The sequence below is a fragment of the Chelonoidis abingdonii genome, chromosome 2 (assembly GCF_003597395.2).
Source record: "Chelonoidis abingdonii isolate Lonesome George chromosome 2, CheloAbing_2.0, whole genome shotgun sequence".
Classification (NCBI taxonomy): Eukaryota; Metazoa; Chordata; order Testudines; family Testudinidae; genus Chelonoidis; species Chelonoidis abingdonii.
In genome coordinates this window covers 224,102,427-224,121,894 of record NC_133770.1, presented here as the reverse complement: position 1 = coordinate 224,121,894, position 19,468 = coordinate 224,102,427, and the positions used below count along the sequence as shown (strand labels likewise).

At 40.2% G+C, this 19,468-nt stretch overlaps 1 protein-coding gene across 3 annotated transcripts in view; it reads right to left on the bottom strand.

Moving 5' to 3' along the window:
- Window positions 1-19,468, bottom strand: part of ASXL3 (ASXL transcriptional regulator 3) — a 160,256-nt gene that overhangs the window by 50,675 nt on the left and 90,113 nt on the right. For 2 of the 3 annotated variants that reach the window (XM_075062985.1, XM_032802735.2), the window contains exons 6-8: window positions 17,238-17,355; window positions 16,215-16,334; window positions 11,291-11,454 (exon numbers count right to left, since the gene is read on the bottom strand). In XM_075062985.1, the coding sequence (XP_074919086.1) occupies window positions 11,291-11,454; window positions 16,215-16,334; window positions 17,238-17,355 (402 nt within the window). Of the gene's footprint in view, window positions 1-11,290; window positions 11,455-14,215; window positions 14,287-16,214; window positions 16,335-17,237; window positions 17,356-19,468 lie in introns of those variants that run through there. The other variant, XM_032802785.2, reaches the window with a different exon arrangement.

Below are 19,468 nucleotides of genomic sequence, written 5' to 3'. Positions count from 1 at the left end.
ACATGAAAAGACCTAGGTTTACAATTTATGATTAAAACTCTACTTTCTACATAATATACATAGACATAAAATGTAAAAACTTAAATATCTTAGAAACAGTAGCCAATCAGTTGTTTTAATTGTCATATTTGAATTCAGCACATCAAAATACATAATAAATACCACATTTTATCTCTGAAACAGATGATTTCTCAAAAATTGTAGACCAGTGTAATTGTTGTTCTTCAAGATTCATTGTTCATGTCCATTCCATTGTAGATGTGTGAGCTTGCCACACCTGGAAGTTTTTACTCTCAGCAGTACCTGTAGGGGACCGGCTCTGGTGAGCCCTGGAGAGGCTCACATATGAGCCGGTATAATGCACGCTGACGGCCCCCTCCCTCCAACAGTTCCCTCTTGCCAGAAGTCCGACAGAGGGGAAGGAGCATGGGTCATGGAATGGACATGAGCAACACATCTTGAAGTACAACAATTATGAAAGGTAACTGTTTTTTCTTCTTCAAGTGCTTGCTCATGTTCATTCCATTGTAGGTGAGTTCCAAGCAGTACCTTCGGAGGCAGGTAGCAGTTCATGGATGCGTCATTTGCAACACAGCTGTGCCAAATCCAGCGTCATCTCTGGCTTGCTGCGTGATGGCATAATGTGTCTTGAAGATGTGTACCGATGACCATGCTGCGGCTCTTCAGATGTCCTGGATGGGAACATGGGCCAGAAACGCAGCCAATGACACCTGAGCCCTTGTGGAATGATCAGTTATTAATGGTGGAGGCACCAACTGTGCCAGTTTGTAACAGGTATGGATGCAGATAGTGATCCAGTATGAAATTCTCTGAGCCAACATTGGAAGGTCAGTCATTCTCAGCCACTGCAACAAAGAGATGAGTTGATCTGAGGAAGGGCTTAGTACGCTCAAGATAGAAAGCCAGGGCACGTGTGACATCTAGGGTGCGTAGACGCCTTTCCTCGTATCTGTGGGGCTTTGGACAGAAACTGGGAGTAAGTTGTACTAGTTGACATGAAAGTGCAACATCATCTTTGGCAAGAAGGCAGACTGGGGACACAGTTGGACTTTATCCTTGTAGAACACCATGTATGGGAGCTCTGACATAAGAGCTTTAATCTCGGAGACTTGCCTTGCTGAGGTAGCAGCTAGAAGGAATGCAACCTTCCACGACAGGTGTGAGAGACAGAAGGATGACAGAGGCTTGAAAGGAGGACCGATGAGCCTGGAGAAGACCAGGCTGAGATTGCATTGGTGAACCAGATCCTGGACCAGAAGAAACAGTCTCTCAAGGCCCTTCAAGACTCTGATTGTTGTCACATGTGAGAATACCAAGCTATCGTGGTTGTGAGGGTGGAAGGCCAATATGGCCACCAAGTGCACCTTGACTGATAAAAAGGCCAGGCCCTCGTGCTTTAAATGCAGGAGGTAATCCAGGATGGATTACAGAGATGCGTTGACTGGAGAGAGATGCTGCTTTGATGCCCAGCAGGAAAAGTGCTTCCATTTTGTGAGGTAGGTAGCCCTAGTGGTGGGCGTTCTGCTTTCCAGAAAAACCTGCTAGACTTGAGTGGAGCAGGCCTGTTCCTCAGAGTTCAGTCATGCAGCATCCACACAGTGAGGGGGAAAGAGATGAGGTTCAGGTGCAGCAACCGCTCCCCGTGATCCTGAGAGCAGGTCCGGATGGTCAGGAAGAGGCCACGGAGCTGCTACTGCTAAGTCTATGAGCATGCCAAACCAATGCTGATGAAGTGCCTTGTCCTTCTTGATCTTGGAAAGGACCCTCTGATCAGTGGGATTGACAGGAAGGCATACATCAGAGTGCCCGACCATGACAGGAGAAAGGTATCGGATAGTGAGCTGCTGTCAAGGTCTTGCAGAGAACAGAACTGGTGGCATTTTCTGTTTTGCCTGGTGGTGAAGAAGTCCACATGGGGAGCTCCCCGCCTCTGGAAGAGCATTCTAATGACCTCCGAGTAGGGGAACCACTTCATCATGAGAGAAGAAGGACCTGCTGAGGCGATCCACCATCATGTTCCGAACACTGGAGAGATGAGAGGCTTCCGGGTGAATCGCATGCTGGATGCAGAAGTCCCACAGGCACAGGGCTTCCTGACAAACTGCTTACGACTGGGCTTACTCTGTCTGTTTATGTAGAATATAGAGGTCGTGTTGTCTGTCAGCACCTGTACCACGCAATCAGACAAATGGGGAAGGAACACCGCGCAAGCTAGGCGGATGTTCCTGAGCTCTCTGACGTTTATGTGGAGTGACAACTCCTCTCATAACCACAGCCCATGAGTCTTGAGAGCACCAAGGTGTGCTCCCCAACCGAGAAACAAATGAGATACTTTCCATCACCGGTTGGACCACTCTTGGAGGGAGGTGAGTACCCAGGGCAGGATCATGAGGAGCCCATCCAAAGGGATCTGGCTGGGGAATAGACTGACAACAGCCACATTTGAAGAGGCCTTAGCTGCAGCATTGCATGTCGGACTACATAGGTGCACACTGTGAGCGGGTGTGCGGTGACTTGTGCGATCAGATCTAACATTGCATCTGACGAAATGGGTATTCACCCACGAAAGCTTATGCTCCAATACTTCTGTTAGTGTACAAGATGCCACAGGACTCTTCGTTGCTTTTTACAGATCCAGACTAACACAGCTACCCCTCTGATACTTACTAGAGCAAGAGCAGCATTCAAGCCCCGACACTGGCAGTAAGAAGGAACTAAGGGAGGGAAGGGGCCAGGAGCGCCCCTTATACGGCGCATATGCACGCCACTCCGGGGGCACCAAAGCCAGTTCCCTGTGGATACCACTAAGGGTAAAAACTTCCAGCACCGGTGCCTGTGGCAAGCACACACACCTACAACGGACTGGATATGAGCAAGTACTCAAAGAAGACGCTCAAGATTGCCTGCTCTGCCCCATATAAAACAGAAAACTCATATACATAAAATGACAGAAGCTGCACCAGCTCAAAACAAAAAAAGCAATCAGAAGTACAGGACACATGTCACACTATCCAGAATGGTTGCTTGTACTAACAGGCTGTAGGAGGATAGTGCAACTTTGGCAAGACCAATTGCAAGAGCACATCTTCAGTAATGAACTTACAGTCTACAGCTAACACTGTAACATTGCAGTGCCCCAATGCAGGCTATAATCAAGCTGAGCCCTGTTCCAACCAGGAGCAATTTCAATAGTTCTGTCAAGACCTGCACATTGCAGCATGCACTTACCTGTGTGGATGTTAGATGTGTCACAAAGAAGCATGAGGACAGCTTGCAACAAGGGCTTTAATAACCCAGCACAGAGTGAACAGCTTCCACAGCAGTAAGCCTGTGTGTGCTAGCAAACACTGATTCACACTATTCAACGACTGTGAATAGGTTTGCAGAGACTCAAAAAACATGGTATTTAAACAAAATTTTCATATCATGGTGTTTGCGCAGCACCTAGCATGACATTGCCCTGATCCTGACTGTGGCCTCTACTTAAATGAAATATAAATAAATAAATAATTTTTAAAAAGCAGCAAGAGGGCCCTTAATGCATTGTTCATCTTAGCTGAAATGCACTGAACTTGACAATCATCAGAGTTAAGAGCTTGAGCCAACTCCTATAGCCTTTCCATTCACTTACATTTAAACAAAAAAAGCACTAGCATGGTTTTGAGAAATCTCTCACAATTGCACTGCCACTAGCAGAACTTCACTACTGGGAGCAATAGTGGGAAGACTAGTTTAGACGGGGCATGGGTATATTTTCCAACATGTCACTTAACAGTGATCTGAGCAAGTTGGAAATATGAAATTTGTCAAAATATTGTGAACACTGAAAAGCAATCAGGTGTGAAATCACTAGCAACAGATTGACTTCAATAGCCATTGAGAGATAAGAATGTACTGAGATTAAGACCGCTGGATCAGCAAATTAAATTTTAAAGCAGCCACTACATTGTTCTGTAGGGTAAGGTAAACATTTCAAAAGTGCCCACTTGACTTAGGAACCTAATTCACATTTTTGAAAGTGGCATAGGCATTTAAGAGCCTAAGTCCCATTAACCCAGGCCTGCACAACATATGGCCTGCGGGCAGCATGCGGCCTGCGGAGGTTCACTGTGCGGCCCGCGGCGGGGAATCAAAGGGCTCTGAGTTGCCTGCAGCCACGGGGAGCCCAGAGCCCTTTAAATATCAGCCACGGTTGGGATTCATAGGGTTCTGGGCTGCCGGCAACCGCGGGGAGCCCAGAGCCCTTTAAATCTCAGCCGCAGCCGGGATTCATAGGGCTCTGAGCTGCCGGCAGCCGCGGGGAGCCCAGAGCCCTTTAAATCCCAGCCACGGCCGGGATTCAAAAGGCTCTGAGCTGCTGGCAGGAGCTCTGGGCCCTTTAAATCCCTCCCCCAGCCCCGCAAAGCTCCGGGTTCCCCCAGCCGCCGGAGCCCCGGGCCCTTTAATTTGCCCCTGACAGCTCGCAGTCACCTCTTCAGCTGGGAGCCCCTGGTTGATTTAAAATCAAGTATCACCTCCCCACCCCCAAACTTCCTTTTTGGCCCACAACTGTTTTGGTAGGGCGGTGCTGGGGAAGGAGGGTTTGTTTCTGCAGGGCTGGGTGGTGCTGGGGCCGGGTGTTTCCGCGGGCTGGGAGGTCCTAGAGGGGGTGTTTCCGTGGGGCTGGGGGTTTTGGCCCTCAGCTGTTTTCTTTGGAGTAATGTGGCCCTCGCCGCTTTATGAGTTGTGGAGGCCTGCATTAACCTGTCAACTGACTTTCAACGTATCGTGTTTTTTAAAATATACCATAAAATTAATGAAGAAACATACCTATACAAAACTGAATTTTTCCACTTTTGTAACTGCTGTGAATTGAGAAATTGTACATGAATCATGCACTATGAAACTAAATTGTACCATAAAGAAACTTGAAAAAATGCTAAGCTTTTCACACTAACCAATAAAATCAAAGGCAAAAATCAGTTAAGCAAAGAAATATACCATATGACCATCAATTACTGGACACAATGGGGTGCCATTTTTATGGCTTTTTTAATGTGCCTAGTTGTGCCTAAGTACACAAGACATATGGCACACTTCACCCTGTACTACGAATTTTTCCTCCTAGCTTGTGTGTTTCCATCACAACTTCAAAACTATTTCAGTGTAGTTCTTGAATGGGTAAACATTTACATGAGCAATTATAATGAACAACAGAAAGCTCAGTACCTACCCAATGATAAAAAAATTGAAAAAGAACAATTAAAAAAAAAAAGAGAGCATTAGTACATCCAGCTAAAAACAAATACAAATTGGGAAGGTGTCTGGGGTAAGATATCTGTTACACAATAATTCCACAGAGAAAAATGTAAAATGAATCATGTGAAAATAATACAACATAAAGGATGAATTCTGAATAGAAAGATGTCATAACACAGAAAGGTTTGCGAGGCACTGCAGAAAATGTCAAAGCCTTTGCCTGAAGAACAGATCCTGCAAAGAAAGTCATCAAAATGATGGGTTGTACTACTAAAAAACGCAGTGTGAAAAAGAAGCTGAACTTGCTCTCTCCTAACATAGCAGGGCTGTATGTTCAAACAGTATTAAAGTATTAATAAAAATGACAAAAATAAGCTGACAGAGTGAGAGCTGCCAAACCATCTTCGTCTCACCTTGTTCTGCTCAAATATTGTAGCTGATATGTACTATACATCACCTTCTCTCAACACTGCTGAAATACTTGAGTATCTCAACCTAAGCACAGATAATTTCAGCAGAAAAAACCGGCTTAAAAAAAAACCGGCTTAAAAAAAAAAAAAAAATAGATGTTTATTTGTCTTGAGCTAAGCGAAAGCAGAGTTTTCAAAATGAAGTTTTGTAGGTGACTGGTCCCTAAATCACGATGCCTATTTGAAAGGAATATACAAAATCAAACTTATTTCATTTAAAAAATGATCTGCACATTTTTTCAATAAAGCATTCAAAAGGAGTTTTAGCATGGAGACTTGCTCTAGATGTGAAGTGCCAATATTAACCCAATTGAGTGGGTCAATGATGTGAAACAGAAACAAAATATTCTGTAGGTAAAGTTGACCTGAACATGACAGGATGTTACAGGTTCTTAGATCACTATTACTCACACTGACTCCCAAGACAGGCTTCAGTTCTGGTGTCACTGATCTACAAACAGAAGTGCTTAAGGAAGGTCTTGATTCTCAATAATTTTTGTTTAAGAGGAGATATTATGTAGTGTCTAATATCAAGGATTTGTTTTTATTAATCTTAAATATTCACATGCGCTTGTGAATTATTATATTATTTATGTATTTTCCTAACAGTATTTAAATGTAGAATTTTTTGCCCTACTGACTACCTAGCTCTTGCCGTGAACGGTAAAGGTGACCTGAATTCAAACCAAGAGATTTCCATTTCAGTGACTAGGGGAGACTTACTTTCTGCTAGGCCATTTGCTATTGCTCATTTTTGTCTTAAATGCTCTGGAGCTGATAAGATCTGTTGACGAATACATGCTAACAAGCATAGAGATATGTATCATAATAATATGTATTATTCTCTCTCATATATAGATATTATACACACACACAGAGGTATACATTAAGCACCAACAGTAAGCACAAATATTGTAACTGATCAGCTTAAACTAGCTCATATAATAATCTTGTTCACTTATGCTAAGTATCCCATAATTCCTCACATCTGCTAAAGTAAGCATTTGGCATAAGCAGATAAGAACCTTGTCAAAAATCAAGATACATTTGCTCTACCTTCACTGACCAGTACATGGAATGCTAGTATCCAAAACAAAGATAAGGAAGGAACTCATGGGTTAGATTTAGTGATGTGTAAAGAGATGTGTAATTTGTAAAATCATATAAATAATACCCTCAAATGTGTAATTGGGGGGAGCACACCTTCTGTGTGAGGTACATGCAACATTGCTGCAAGGGACAGCTCCTTGGAGTCTGGTAGCATACACCTTTTTCCTGTGCAGTATTAACCTGACTAACATTGATTATTAGATCCCTTGAGTATATTTCATAACAAACCAAAATATGGTCAAGCAATTGACTAAAATTTAACTACAGCACAGAAGCCCTGGGAGCCCCACAATGCAGACTGTGGGGCCCCAGACCTACCAGGTTCCCTACTCCTGAGCAGTTTGCCAAGGAGGCTGCCAATACGTCAGGGACACAAATGTTTCCTGGGACCAAGTCTCTGGAGCAGCCCACCAGGCAGATTGCCCCAGAGCCAGGGCTCCATTGCCTTTCACGGAGAATCTCAAAATATTTGTTTTTGCCCTCCCAAATCACAGAAAAAACTAATTTCAAAATAACAAAATCCTCTGGGCAATGGAAATACATTTTTCCACCCAGCTCTAGTTCCAAATTCTTTTCATGATATTTTGAACACAAAGAATAAATACTTCATGAGCATCTTTTCTGCTGAAATAGAACCTAATCAACATGCAACTTGGAGCTGTTCAAACATATAGGTTGTGAATAGCAGATGGCATTCACGCATAGATACTGTTCTAACAAACATTCTGGATGCTAAGATGATGATTTTAAAATGTAGGGAACAATCATATAGTACTCAGGCAAAATTCCAGTGAGAACAGGAAAGAACACACACAACAAAAGCGTCATGGTGTCCAACCTTTTCCATGCAGGGACCCCGCCCCTAAGCCTCTGCTCCCATTTAGCAACTTGGGAAGAGTGGGGTGATTGTGACTCCTCAACACCAGCTCATCTCCATATTGAGAACATCTATTCTAAAGTGCAGGATTTGGTCCTAAGCCTTTTTTGAACAAGAGGTTGGTATAAACACAATTAAATCTTGAGTTAGTTTTTTTTTTGGGGGGAGGGGGGGGGACTTGCTTAACTAAAAAAGGCTACTCACTTAAGTAATGGTTGCTAAATATGTTTGGATTTGTACAAACAAATGCATGGCAAGTTTCAGCCCAATGCCGTTTAAGAAGGTGGAGTTATATAACTTAGAAAAATGGTGTTTGTGACAGAAATGACAATTGACCATTCATCATATAGTTTCTGTTTGGAGCAGTAATAAAGTGTAATTGAGCCTGCACTTACTCAACACTATATTTCATTGATCACCATACATGAAGACAAATAGTATTGATATATTGCATTTACATAGCATCTTTCATCACAGCACTTCATATAGCATATCCATATAGGACTGCTGAAATGCAGCCATCTCTAGGGAGGACGATACCAGCCAACTATTGATTGCACAATAGTATAAGGACGGGAAAAATGTAATTCCATGTAGAAGTCAGACAAAAAGTTGTGGAAAAAATATCTGTGGAGTTTGGATTTCTCCAGCATTAGCAAGTAAGTGTACAGGTGTTCCCAGGGATGGGCAGGCATTTGCTGGGCTGACATGGTCACTTAAAGCTTTCTTACCCCCCAAACAACAAAGCTTCCAAGAGAGACTGGTGAAATCAGGTTTATATGAAGGCAGCAAGAGATATTGCTCAAATAGCTACCAGGGTTCCAATTTCCCACTTCCCCTGCAGAGAAAGGCAGGGTCTTTTCTGCTCCTGGTAGCAGGTGGCCCTCTGAAACAAATGACACATGGACACCCTCAGACTATGTCTATTTAGGCTCCTCAAAATCCTTACCCCTCTCGCTCCCAGGCGGAGGGTGGGATAAAGGAATATCTTCCCTGGTATTCACTGAGTATGTCCACACTTTGAGCTAGAGGGTAAGTGGTGATTTGAGGAGATGCACCCACACTAGCTGTGACTGAGATAGCACACTAAAAATAGAAGCGTAATGGCTATACTCATACACATTCAGCTTGAAGTACAGACATACCCTTCCTGGTTCTGGGGTTGGAGGAGACTGAGACAAGAGCGTGGCCTGTGAAAACACAGAGAGAGCTCAGCTCAGAAAAGCCATGTTGCTACTGGGAGTGGAAAAGAGCCTGCCAAGAGAAGTCCAGCCTGCCTCAGTGGGAGAGATTAGGAAATTAGAAACCTGATAGGCCCTGCGTCTCACTCCTTCTCGCCCCCGGGAGGTGTATCAATGATCAGCACTCACCCCAAACAGGCAGATGTGAGAAAGTGTTGTTACTTTGAACAACCCACTCCTGTTCGCAGCCAGGAGGATGCCTTATGGGGCACCTTTTCAGATGTCACATCAGGAAACACCCACATGTGGTATTACAACCTCTAAAGTAAAGGTCAGGGACAGGCCCCCAGAACTTCCATCCTCCAAGAGACAAGAAACTCTGAAATGATCATTCTTCACCACCAAATCTGCCCACTATTCCCAAACATGTGCCCCACGCCGGCTTTCCAAACGCATATAAAAAAAAAAAAGAGCCTGGGTTTCTGTTCAGACACATGAAAGACAGAAAAAGGCTTAGGGAAAACATGAGACTAAAGAAAAAATATTGCTGTAAGAGTATGAGGCTGACAGTGTATGCTTTTAGTAACTACTTTTCTTGGCCATGGAGTTGAGGTTAGTTTTGTGGTACTGTGCCTGTTGCACTCGTACGTATTATATCAAAGTTTATTGAAACAAGAATGAAAAGGAAATGTTTTGGAAAAAATTCATAGTAATTTAGGGCCTAATTCAACAAACATTCTTGTTTTTCATGTCAAAAGCCATGCAAAACTCAAAAAAAATCAATTCTCCATGGTACTGAGTATGAGTGCAGTTTTTATTGAATACATTATCTTAAATGAAGGTAAGGCAGTAACTCAGTACTGTGGTCCCTATCCTTTTATAATCTTTACGTTAGGAGGCTTGTAAATAATGCCAGTAGTTTTACAAATTGAAGTGTGAATGTTTAGCTCAGACTGGATAGGACAGAAAATAGGATCATATCTAACAATCTGATCTCTTCTGAATCACTAACTGAGGCTGTTAGATAACTGAAAGCTATCAATAAAATTTTAACTGCATCGCAAATTTAAATCTAACTGGTTTTCTGCTTCATGAAAAACTGTCCTTTTTAATTTTGTTGACAGCAATTTTAAGTGCATCTGAGGAGAATGAGAATAAATAATTCTACATAACTTCCGATGCAGATCAGGCTTTTAATGTTCAACTTAAAATACTCCGTTGATAAAGCGTATAGTTTGAAGAGTCCTTAAAATATAGTATATAATTTGTTAAGATGTTGAGTCAATCAATTGCTTATATTGTTCTCGCTATCTTTCTGTTGTGTTTTTGTGGCATCTACCATCTTCACAAAAACCGAAGAATGAGCCAAGAACCTCAAGAGCGAAAGCCATGAGTCACAACAGTTTGATCTAAGAGCCAGACTCTGTAGCTGGGGCTGTAACAGACTCAAATCCTTTGTAGACTGAGAACAGAGAGGAAATGTATGCAAATAGTCAGTGAGTTACAACGTAAAGCCCTGATTCAGCAAAGTATTTAAGCATGTAACTAAATGTAAGTACATGCGTAGTCCTATTGAAGTCAATAAGACTATACATTCGTTTAAATTAGGCAAGTGTTTAAGTACCTAGCCTAAATTACTATTGTTCTAAGATACAGAGAGGCTCCCCTGCTCTAAGGAGCCTACAGTCTAAAGAATAGATACAGAGAGGACAACACACGTTGGGAAAACTGAACTAATAACTTGAAAAATTTATCTTCTCTTCCCATGCCCATTCCCATTATCTCCAGTGGAGCGGGTGTATGACTAGATGAAGCGAGCACTGGTGGGGCTCATGCAAGAACTGAGTCTTTTAATAGGGATATGAATGAGATGGGAGGAGGTCTCATGCACTGGAACTGAGAATCTATTCCAAAATAGGCTGAAGTGTGGAAGAAGGCATGGACATAGGAGTGAGAGAAGGTAACAAATTAAGCATTGAGCCTGATGATGTTGGCAGAGTGCAGAGGCTGAGGGGAACACAGCAAAAAATGACATGTGGGGTGAGATTGTGTGGGTCCTTGAAAGTTTAAGTTTGCTATAGAAGGCAAAGGAGAGCCAGTAAAGGGATTTAACTGCTTAAGGTGATCTGACCGGCTGCATTTTGGACAGGTTGCAATTGAGTGGCTTGGGTTTCAGGGAGGTCATAGAAATGGAGGCAGCAGGGAGGCAGGATATGATCTGGACACAAGTGAATGTTAATTAAAACTAGCTGATGCAGAATAGCTAAGAAAAACAATTATTTTACAAGTTTCATTCTGTAATGATTTTGAGTGGACTCAAGTCAGACTTTGTAAATATTCCAAAACACAAAGTTTTATTAGCAAGGAAGCAAATGTTTTATGTTTCCACTTACCTGCCTGTCTACTTCTGGAAGCAAAAGCAGGAGGTATTGTTGAAAATGCTGAGGTAAGGAAGCAAAGGTGTGTTTGTTTATTAAAGCCCTCAGGTTAGTGTTCACTAGAATAGATCCTGGTGTTTCTATGTCAATATCCTCAGCTTTGGTCCATTTCAAATGTCCTGGAGTAAACAAACAACACATTTACCTTAACAACAGATAACAGAGGGAACAGGAACAATAATTTTTCTCAAAAGTTATTTATATTTTATATAGTATAGCGAACTCCAATAAGACAGAGCTTTGTGAAGGGGAAATACAGCTTTCTCCTGGATTCTATGAGCTTCCTTTTATACATCCCAATGTTCACTTCCTCACCTTTCACAGCATCCATGTTCCACTCTACACCATGACCAATATTCTCTTTTTTGAACTAGAAGTCAGGATATCACCAACATATTTTTAAGCATCTACTGCTAAGCAAAATTAGCTCACACAAGACTGAATATTTGTTAGAACATATGTGGCTGCCTGAAGAGGCCCAAGTGGATGAAACTTTATTACACAGAGTGAAGTTTTTATTTGTGCTCCTGCACCTGCAGTACATTGTTGTCCACCTATCCTATTCATTTGCTTTTTCTATGTATTACCACTCTTCTGCATTTTCATTCGCTCTCAAAAAACCCTCAGTGCATTATCACAACTTGAGACGTGATCACAGCGAGACTGTCTAATTTATTGGTGATATTAATTTTGTGCAAATCAATTAATATTTTTCTGTATTTTCATAAAATTTAAAAGATGTAAATAGCATACTGCAACTGCAGACTAACCCACTAAGAATCTGTCAAATGGGATAAGAAGACTCATTAAATTAATTAGCTGACCAGTCCCAGCAAGTCCAAAAGAACATGTAAGTTCCAGGTGAGATTAAAAAAGAACAGATTTGTACCCAGAAGGTTCAGTAGAAGTGTGCAAGACAGAAACTGCTGAGGCCAACCACCTGAGATTCTTGTTTGCTTGGACTTTTCATATTTCAAAGGTCCTGCAAAGGGATGTTTCAGCAAGATCACACCCAAGCAACAAGGTGAGTCATGCCCAAATTCCAAGGGATCCCCTGGAATTTTTTGTTGTTGTTAATAATGAGAATACTCAGCACTTATACAGGGCCTTTCATCTGAGGATCTCCAAATGTTTTGTAAAGGAGGGTTGATATCCCTATTTTACAGATCGGGAAACTTGGACAAAGAGACCTTTAGAGACTTGTTGAATGTCACTCAGTATGAAGAGTAACATGAATACAAGTACTACAATTTAATTTTTCTGAATTTCTTAAGAGCCTTACTATTTGGTCTCTGCAGAAAAGCTATAATAGTGTTCAGAACCTCAGGGAAAGGGAAAAGTTCGCAGCCAATTTGCAAGTTCAATAGTTTCCCCATTTGAATGAATAGAGAAACTCACAGCCTCCCATAAATTTCTTGCAATTTCTTGTTATTTTTCAACAAGCAATACTGACTGAATGAGATAAGGATTAGTTTGTCTTCAGCATAGTGTAACCTTATACAACATATGCTTTGAACATCCTGCATTTCAATACAGCAAAAACTCCATTAAAACCATTGAATCCCCCGTTATGAAGGACGATCATGTGGAAGAAGTACTCATTTTAATGAGTGTATCACATTAAATTGTCTTCACCATCTGTTCCACCCACTAACTATACATGCAGAAAAAACATAATTCCCAAGTGTAATATGAGTAAGTATGATGTATATGATTTAAACGCATGTTTACATTCCTTTCTTCTAATAATGTAGGATGCATCTGTCTTCACATTTTAGGTGCAAATTGGAGAAAAATTGTTCTCCCCCGCTAATATCTTCCCCTTCTTCGATGGAAAAACCTCATGGAAAGGGAAAAGGTGCTCCTAAAATGAAAAATGAGTTTTATACTGCAGAGTTGCTAAAATAGTATCTCCTCTAGAATGAAAGTTTCTGAGGTGGACAGAGGGTGTGATGTCTTGAAATTGCAAATAGACCAAGAAGCTATAGAAAAATCAGGTTTCATCTTCACAGATCTGGGGTATACACATGTTGTGCTGGCGCCTTCACCCTGCTATCAACTTCAATTCTGTAGTACTGCAGAGACCTTATGAATTAGTGGGAATAATTGCTCTAACACCACAAAATATCGTCCCCAGAATAAAGTGCCGGTAGAATATTCTTGGTAGAAACCTTGAAAAAGATATGCTTAAAAATGTGTTCAGGAGGATGCCAAACATTGAGATGAGATGATATCTCTCTTCTTTGCTTATAGAGAGGTACCTCAGGCAACAACCTTCTGAATTATTTTATGACTATCAGTCTAGGGCACCGATAGCTATCGGAAAACTGGAAAGTGAGGTGAGATCAAAAATAGAGCCCTGCAATTACAGAATACACCCCAAAGATGAGAGAAACTCATTCAGTTTATTGAGCTGGCAAAGGAGAATCTAACACAAGTCCCAGTAAACCAGAAGACATGGTATGATAACAGGGGCATGGGAATTAAATATAAACAAGGTGAAAAAGTTTTCCTTCTGCTCCACAGCAGTGAGACTAAATTAGTAGCAAAATGGCAAGGACCATGTAGTCATGAGACTGATAAGTCCTATATATTATGCAATTACCACAGCTGGTAAATAAGGGCAAAAATATATTCTATGAATTTATTCAAAAGGGTGGAATGAACCCCAAAGTAGTCAAAAGGGTTTTCTTCCAGGGCATACCACAAGTAAATCAGAGAGTGCAATAGAAGAAATATGGGAGATCGGGAGAGTCTCTGGGAATTGAGATAGTTAAGCAATGTCTGGAATTGAACCAGGCATAGCATTGGGATTTAGACCTACTCTTAAAGGTATATAGCAATTATTTTACTACAACCCCAGAACACACTGATACTTACTCACACAATAGATATCGAGGGCCATAAACCCATAAGACAAAGATTCAAGCGTATATCTGAATGGATGAAACCTTTGGCAGAGGAAGAAAAAGAAAACATGCTCAAATTAAAGGTTCCTGAAACCTCCAGAAGCCCATGGCATTCCCCAGTGGTTACCGTGCCCCCAAAAGACAGGGGAATTAGGTTCTGTATAGATTTCAGAAAAATTAATGCTATCTCTACATTTGATAACTATCCAATGCCAGGAGTTGACAAAATACCAGAGAAAATGGACATGGAAAATCTCTCTTAACCGTAAATCTAGACAAAAAATACTGCAAGATCCCTCTAAACCCAGCATTGTAAAATAGAAGTTCCAACACCCTAGGGATTTTTTTTATTTAACAACAATGCTATTTGGTCTATATGGCCCACTAGCCACTTTTTAAAGATTGATGGATAGTCTGCTGAAAGACAATGTATGAAACTGAGTCACATAACTCGATGGTGGGCTGTTATTTAGCAAGACTTGGGTGAACAATCTGGTACACTTATGAGCAGTAGTCTGAGGTACATCTACACTACAGCTGGGATCGACGCTCTGAGATCAATCCACCAGCGGTCAACTTAGCAGGTCTAGTGAAGACCCGCCAAATCGACAGCAGATTGCTCTCCAGTCGACCCCTGTACTCTACTCCCGATGAGAAAAGTAAGGTAAGTCAACAGGAGAGTTTTTCCCATCAACCCCCCATGGTGTAGACCCCGCGATAACTCGAGCTAAGGTACATCAACTCCAGCTGCGTTATTCACATAGCTGGAGTTGTGTAGCACAGGTCAACTTACCGTGGTAGTGTAGACGTAGCCTAAGAATTACTTGTAGCAATCTATATGAACACATGTTGTTTAGCAAACAAATAAAATATCTTGTGGGTTTTTTGTTTTTTGTTTCCTCTCTTTCAGAAAATGGATTCATAAAACTAAAACAAGACAAAGTCAGGACACTAAAGGAGACCAAGGTTCTTACAATCAAAGGAAAACTTAACTCCTTTAAAAGGTTAGCCAGCTACTACAGAAAGTTTATTCCTAATTTCTGAGATGGATGCTTCACTAACAGATCTCACCAAATACATGTCAAAAGGACCCAGACTGCTGAATGTGAACAATCCTTTGTGGAGATAAAGAAACAATTATGTTATTACCCCACTTTACATAGCCCACTCTTTGAAAAAAAAAACATTTATTTTGCAAACAGATGCTTCTAAACTGGGGATGGAAGCAGAGATGAGCCAAGAATTTGAAGAAATGGAACACCCTAGGCTGTATGTGAACATAAACTGTTCTCCAGAGAGCAGAAACCCTCCACAACAGAATAGGAAGGTGTGGCTTTTGAAAAGTTACTTTATCTCCTCTCAGGACCAGATTTTACATTAATTAGAGATCATCATCACTAAACTGAATATGAAAAATATTTGGTATTTAGCACTACAGCATATAGCTTCAAAATAATGCATGAGTCCTAAAATCAACATAAAAATGAGGGTACCGTGTCTCATTATGGGATGGACTATGAAAATGTTATTCAATTAACAGGTTTTCTCCTGACAAGTAGTAAGAATGTGCCATTCTCTTTGGGAATAAAAAAGAGAAGACTGGGAGAAACATAACAGGAGATGAGAATACTTTCCAGCTAGTAAAAAAGTTAATGTAGGAAGCAGTAGCTAGTTACAAAATGGCCTCTTTGGGCTGCAACTACTTGGCTCTGTCAAATTTAAAAGGCCAGTTGCAGAAAGACATGCTAGGAAAAAGACTCCTATATGAAGGCAACCCTGCGGAGTTCACAGTGATAAGGTAGCCATCAAAGGAGGTATGCTACTGGGGAAGAGCCTGCTTTTGCATTGATAACAGCATCAGCATATTACAGTGATAAAGGGAACTCTCTAAAGGGAGATTACATGGCTTATAAAAAGTTCAGTATTATACTAACAAATAAAATACTTTAGACATCTCAAGTCCTACTCACCTAAACCAGACTTTTTTAATCTCTTTAAGTGCTGACTTGTTTGTTTTCCAGTTGGAGATTTTTGCCCATGTTTCATTTCTTTATCAGAACTGTCTGCTTCACCATTTTTAGATTCAGATCCTTAAAAATAAAAATAAATAAATAAAAAATTACAGGGATGTACTTTCTTCCTCCTTCAAAACAGAAATAGGTTTTTTTTTAAATCAAGAGCAACATCTACTATATCTGATACTTGCTGAAAGGTAATATATCTTTTTGGCCACAATTTGATTCCTGAGCACTGGAGGAAATGGAAGGAAAAGTTCAATAAATCAAGTAAGTCATGAAAACTAAAATTTGCTGAACACTGCAGTCAATCAAGATGTTCACTAATCCAGTCTAAATAGAGCTCTGCTATGATACTCAAGAAATATCTTTAAAAATAATTAAGCTCCATATTATGGAGTAATAAAGCAATCAAAGGAGAAAAAAAATCATTTCTTTGCAAAGTAACTTTTACAAAAGAGGCGTACCTGGAAAATACAATCATCAATCTGTTATAAATGTGGATGTACATCTCTGTAGGATCCTTTTAAAATGAAGCAGCTAACAACCAGAACTAAAGGTCAGGGTTGCACCGTGATGACAAGAATGTTGCCAGAACAAAAAAGCTAATGCAAAGATCTCTGGTATTGCAATGGAGAACAGACACAAATTCACACTCAAAGAGGAACTGTTTGAATGCCAGCATGTGGTCTTCCATTAGAGTTCCACAGCCAAACAGAAATGTTACTTTGCATTCCCTTAAAGCTGCTGCTGCTATCAATTGTCAGTTTATTATGTACTTTCAGTTCTTTAATAATAAAAGAAAGAAAAAAAATCTTTGACTCACTAGATTTGGTAAGAAAATAGAGAAGTTAAACAAATCTACTATGTGGAAATATCATTATTTGCAGCAATTCTAAATTTTGTATGCTACAGATTCATTCAGAGGAAAGCTTTGTGACTAGAACTAATATTTCACACAGTCCTTTAGCTATTTACCTGAAGGTGAATCCGACTGCTCATCAGACACCTTTAATGGTGTCAAAACAACACGAGGAACAGTCTTGTTTACCATCATTGAGACTCCATTTCTTCTTTTCTGCTGTTGTCTTAAAGCCTATAAAAATAACAAAACATAAAAATGCAACAAAAATACTGCCTTTAAGTGGATTACATGAGACATTTGCCTATCATTAAACTGAACCTCCTAAGATAACTACTTTACATGGTTACTGATTTTTCAGACTTCACCCTAGTCCCCTTTATGTCATTTTCTTTTAAAAGCATAAAATCAGGCTTTTGGTTTTAAAGATAAAGAAGATGCACCTTAGATCATTTTCCAATACAGTTTTGACAACAAAGAAGCATATAACCGCTTGCTCTACCTTAGCAGCACATGATAACCCATGGAATTTGAAACTAAGACATCCAAATAAAATAAATGTAAAATAAATGTTTTGAAACCAGAATAAAAATGTGTGTGCCTGCACATCTCTTGCAGGTGCATCCTCTCCAGTATACTGCTCAGTCAATCAAGTTAACACAGAGTGTCATCAGTATGTACAGCATGTAAGGACTACAGTATTGATGCACTCACTCAGCCGTGAGTAGCGCTGCACAAAATCACTGAACATGGCAGGAATCATTTATTTCTGTGAAGGGAATCAGTCCTAATCTTGGAAACCTTGCAGCACTTGGCTTCCGTCTGCTTGACTTTGGGCATTAACCTTCAGAACACGAACATGATGGTGTTCTGGCAAATCCAGGGAAAAACAATACAAGAATAAATCTCTACAAATGAGAGTGCTTTGTATTTTATAAATGGATGAACTACAGGGGTTAATAATGTAATACAAAAATATAAAAAGTTTAGAAACAGTGAATATCGGCCAGATTGTTTTATACAGAAAAAGACATGAGAGTCAAAGGTCTTAAAAATATATGAATATGAACTTTTGCCAGTTAAGATATTTACAAGAATTGAAAGTTTGGAACAAGTCAGAATGGACTGGACTCAATACTGATCTTCCCTAATCTAATTTTCTGTAATCTTAATATTGCATTCTTTCTTTTTTTCCTCTCTGATTTCTGTTTTGTTTTTTTAGATGGTACTCAAATAGAGGACATGTTTGTAAGGACTAAAGGGATTATTCACAGTAAACATCAGTGCCTGATTTATGAAGTTAATTCTGTAATTCATCTGTAGTACACTCAAAATATTTCACATAGGTAGAACAATTCCAAAAACCTAAACAATTATCTGTTTAATTTAAATGAAACACTATAAAATACATTCAGCCACATAATAATATAGTTAAATATTTCATTAATGCATTTATAGGATGCTTATCCAAAGGCATCTAAGCACCATGCAATCCAAACCAAAATAAAACATTTGGAAATCAAACAAAAGAGAGAAACTGCTCAGATCTACCTGAAGCTATCCCAAAGGTCAGCGAAAGCAGAAACCAAAACAGTCAAGACCAATCCCAAATTTCATACCTCACCAGCCATACCAGCATGTACACAATGCCAAAAACTGTCTCAAAACATTTCCCTCAATCCATAGTATTGCCTGGCTAAAATTAAACCAAGATGTCACTTACCCAAATAACAATGTCATTTAGATAGTAAATTTTTAAAAAAAGCCAATAAAGGATTAATTCAAAAAAAAGCAAAGTTGTGTGATATCAGTCAGCACACATATGTAACCACAACCATTCTCTCTTTATTAACTCCCTTAGCAGACTCATATATTTGTTGAACTGCAGAGAGAGGAGATTATCAACCTGCAATCTCCTATGGGGAGACCCCTAAAGTGAAGTTCTGCAGGTGACCATGACCAGAGTCCACTCCCTACCAAGACAGAGCACAGCCATTCGGGAGTACTCTTACTCACCTCTACCATGGACCTCAAACTTGACATCAGCACCTGATGGCAACCAATATTTCCTATATATTATACAGAAAATGCAACAGAGGTATATTTGCATCACTTTGATTGGGCAAGTAAGAGATGGGGGATTCTCAATCCACAAGAAGTTTTAGTCTATTTTATTTAACTTTGGCATTTTCTAATGAACCCATAACCAATGTATCTAGGCATTGAATACAAAGGTACGCTTCTGTCATAAACAGATAAGAAAAGTTAATAGCACAGAAGTACTTTATATCTCTTTGACTATAAAGGGTTAACAAGTTCAGTAAGCCTGGCTGTCACCTCACCAGAG